This window comes from Petaurus breviceps, unplaced genomic scaffold, assembly GCF_028583685.1.
Source record: "Petaurus breviceps papuanus isolate PSGF00001 unplaced genomic scaffold, PetGlider_PUasm1.0 90919, whole genome shotgun sequence".
Lineage (NCBI taxonomy): Eukaryota > Metazoa > Chordata > Mammalia > Diprotodontia > Petauridae > Petaurus > Petaurus breviceps.
The window spans coordinates 39489627-39493487 of NW_027187378.1; the positions used below are offsets into that span (position 1 = coordinate 39489627).

The 3861-nt window shown below is 36.3% G+C and overlaps 1 protein-coding gene across 1 annotated transcript; it reads right to left on the reverse strand.

Moving 5' to 3' along the window:
* Window positions 1-533: 533 nt before the first annotated feature.
* On the reverse strand, window positions 534-1264 carry LOC138151829 (small ribosomal subunit protein eS12-like). Its single transcript, XM_069075391.1, has one exon. It carries the CDS (start codon window positions 960-962, stop codon window positions 564-566), a length of 399 nt encoding a protein of 132 aa, XP_068931492.1. The 5' UTR covers window positions 963-1264; the 3' UTR covers window positions 534-563.
* Between the last annotated feature and the right edge of the window lie 2597 nt (window positions 1265-3861).

Sequence of the window (3861 nt, forward strand, 5' to 3'; positions counted from 1 at the left end):
GAAATGAAATAGTAGCAGGAGGGTCCCTAAGGAGCAATAAATAATGCATGAAGGAGAAGGGGTAGAGTTGAGGCTATCAAAGATAGATTTTTCTCTTTTTTTTTTCAGATCCAAAGAACCCTACTCCTTAATTCCTTCCAGGTATTCCCTTCACCCCTGCACTTTCCCATCAATTTTAGAAGCTGAATAGCTACCCTCTCTATTGATAAGTATTCTAGTAGAAATTTATGCTAGGTGACAGTGTTGAAAGAAATTTTCTTTTGACTCAGAGAAACAACAGCTAGAGGGTAAGTTTTCTTCTTGGTTTTAAGACTAAAACTTTAATTGGAAAATTATCTTGAATAGTAAGAGTTTGTAAATACAGGTTTAACTAGATCCCAAAACTGAAGTTTGTTGAGCATGTCCAATTTGAATCTTAGGAACTGTCTGGTTTCTTGGCCACCAAACATATTTTTAAATGTTAACTCTGTCCTGGCTCTTGAAAAGGGGAAGTAGCTTGGAGATGTGTGGTATTTATTGGTTTTAGAGAAGGATTTTTTTTTCAGAGCAAGGCTTTTAATTATTCATTTCTTGCATTTAAAATATTCTTTGATGACATCTTTGGCCTGAGATTCCTTGTCATAGTCCTTAACAACAATGCAACTGCAGCCAACCACTTTATGGGGCTTTCCCTTTCTGTCAATTTTACAGAGGCCTACCCATTCACCCAGCTTCTTGTTGTCATCAACCTTGATCAAGCTGATTTGATGCTCAGCACATAGGGCCTCAACCAACTTTACATACATAGGTTCATCACAGTTGGAAGCAAATACACAAAGATGGGTTTGGCATTTGTCCAAGGCTTTGGCAGCTTCATGAATTCCATGAGCTAGGCCATCGTGGATGAGTGTGATCTTCAGCACTTCTTGTAGAGTGGTGTTAATGTCCATTACACCTCCAGCAGCAATGCCTTCCTTGGCCATGGCAGCAGTTCATGGGTGAAGCTAAATCTTGAAAGCACTTGGGAGCCTCCGCCTCCCACTCAACTCAGAGGCGACAGGGAAAGAGCTAGAGAAGGATTTTTATTCCCCAAGAACCTGAGGTCCTAACCCTAGTTATCCACATAATCCCATGTTAGCCTTGAGGTTGGGAACATATTAGCTAGATACTGAAGCCTACACATTTCAAAGACATGGTAGCCTCAGCATCTTCCTAAATTATCCTCTTGCTTGGCTTCCATGGGTCACTTTTTTGCAGAACACTCCTCCCTTCTTTTACCTAAATCCCCTTGTAACTCTAATGGCATGAGATGCCTATCCAAACTTTGGGTAACCATTTCCTACTCCTTGATGGCATTTTATCCCTACTGCTGCCTGCTCAATAACTAACATCAGGACCATGTGTTTAAAATTGCAAAAGTAAATTTTTGCCTTTAAGGTATACTTTGACAAACGTTTCCTATATTGGCCTTGAAAGTGATCTATTTAGAAAGTCAGCAACTAATGCTTAAGATGTATGTTCTTTGATTGTACATGTAAAACCTTTATCAATTTGCTTGTTATCTTGGAGAGATGGGAGGGGAAAGAGAAAGGGAGGGAGAAAATTTTAGATCTCAAAATCTTATAAAAAATGAATGTTGAAATAAATAAAATAAAAATTAGTGGGAGAAAAAAACAGAGATGTCAAACGTCTGACCCATTGACCACAATGTTGCCAGAAACATTCCAGAATGCAGCTCAAACCAGATTAAAATGAAAATGGAAATGTTTATCAAAATAAATAAAAATACAATAGAATGTAAAAAAAAGTATGTTACTACTGTGATAACTGTATAGAAATATTGGCAACAAATGAAAAATGCAATTCTTTTGATTTGGAAATTACAGAGTATCAACTGAAAAGTGAAGAGTAAGTAAACAGAAAAGAGAATATGATTTAATTTGAAAAAATGCTTTGAGTTGATCTTTACAAATGACATAGTAGGCCTTGTTAATTGAGCAGTTCAGGCCTTTATAAGTTGTTAACTAGGACTGAGAGAACTCAGAGCCACTACTACTATGCTTCAAAAGGAGTAGGAGCCACTTCAGACTTCCTAAAGACTTTTCTTTTTGTAATTACTAAGAACTTCTTAAAGAATTTTTGAGGGGATTGCCCCACAGACATCTCCATACATTGGAACTAGGGTGGAAAGTGTAGGTTTTTGTCTCCTTTTGAGAGAATGGGAGAGATCTGAGATGCTTTAATCTCCTAAAGAGTACCTGAATTGTAACTAATAAAACAATCATTCAGCAGTTTAGGCCTTACTGTCATTTCAGTCCCCACTGAGCCCTTGTCACTTCTCTGCAAATTCTCATGCTATTTTATAGCTAGCATTTATTAGCCATTTTAAGATTGCAAAGCATGTTCCATTTGATCCACACAACAACCTTCTGAGGTAGATACTATATTATCTCCATTTTAGATATGAGGAAATGAAGTCCAGGAGAAGTAATTAACTTCCCCTGAAAGTATCCAAAGTAGAATTGGAATCCAATTCTTTCTGACTGCAAGTCCAATGTTCTATCTATTACAACACCTAATAGCCTTGAGATTGTCCATTTGTACCCTTGTCATTTTCTTTGAAATGCATTGAGATTAAAATCTTGTATGTAACAGGTAAAGGCAAGTTGGAGCTAACAGTGTGAAAGGAAAAAAGGAAAGCAGTAAAAATTGTTTTTTTTTTAAATAGCCTAATACGAAAGTAGGTACAAGAGATAAGATGTTTTTAATGTGCTATTATGTCTTATGCTACAAAGTAAAACAACTCCCATATTTGTTATTGTTGTCATTAAGTTGTGAGAAGTGTTAGTCTGCAAGGTGAACTCTGGGGATTTGGGAGTTAGTTTTTTTTATTACCTGTGATCCCTTATTCTTGGTTAAAAAAAAATTATGCTGACACATCAGCAATCTACCAGTACTACATATATTTAATCAATTCCCTGTGGCTATAGATTACTGGAAATGCTGAAGGGATAGTACTGTGAAGGCTGGATCCCTGACTCATTTCTCTCATTCTCAGCTTCTCCCTTTTGAATAGATAAAGTTGTCCATTCATTAAATCATGCACTTGGCTACTATAACCACTGAATAATGCAAAGTTATACTTCATAAACTAATTGCTCCAGAAAGATCTCTGACCTGTACCCAGGGTCAGAGTTGAGACTCTTGTCCTTACACAACTATGGAGGTAGATCTGTAATGTTTAGACCTTGATCTGATAAAACAGAACCAAACATTTTAAAATTTGTCTTTCCTCTCTTATGGTAAATTTTGCTAACCAGTGAAGGATGACTATGTCTGAAACAGTTAAAGGAAATTGGTTGCTTCAAATTTCTTCCTGTACCCCAAAGCATTACTCAATACGTCGGTCATATTGAGAAGTCTAAAAAGAGGAAACAAGTAGATACTCTCCCACCATGAGAACCTTTTGTAGACATATAGAATGATTTCACTCAAATGCCAAAATGCTGTTTTTTAAAATACATTTGTAAGCATTTGCTTGTATTCAGGATGAATCAAAGCTTTTCCTTTTAAAAAAACAAGTTATTCAAAGACTTTTAAAGGAATTTATTCCTAGCTACAAGCGCTATCATGAGTGACCCAATTTACAGGTAAGAAAATTTTGCAAGTCTTTTCAGATTCAATATCATTTTCATTCCCTACCCTGGCTCTGCACAGGCAATAGAATGATGAAATGGAATTCTTAAGAATACCATAACTAAGATTTTAATTGTTGCCGATACAGGACTTGTGATCTAATACTCGTCACTCTCGTGCACATTAAGAATGTTGTAAACAGAAAACATACCTTATACATGAGATACTTCTGTCTCATGCAAATGC

What these genes read in the sequence shown, in the direction of transcription:
- LOC138151829 (XM_069075391.1), bottom strand. Translation starts at nt 962, where the DNA reads ATGGCCAAGGAAGGCATTGCTGCTGGAGGTGTAATGGACATTAACACC.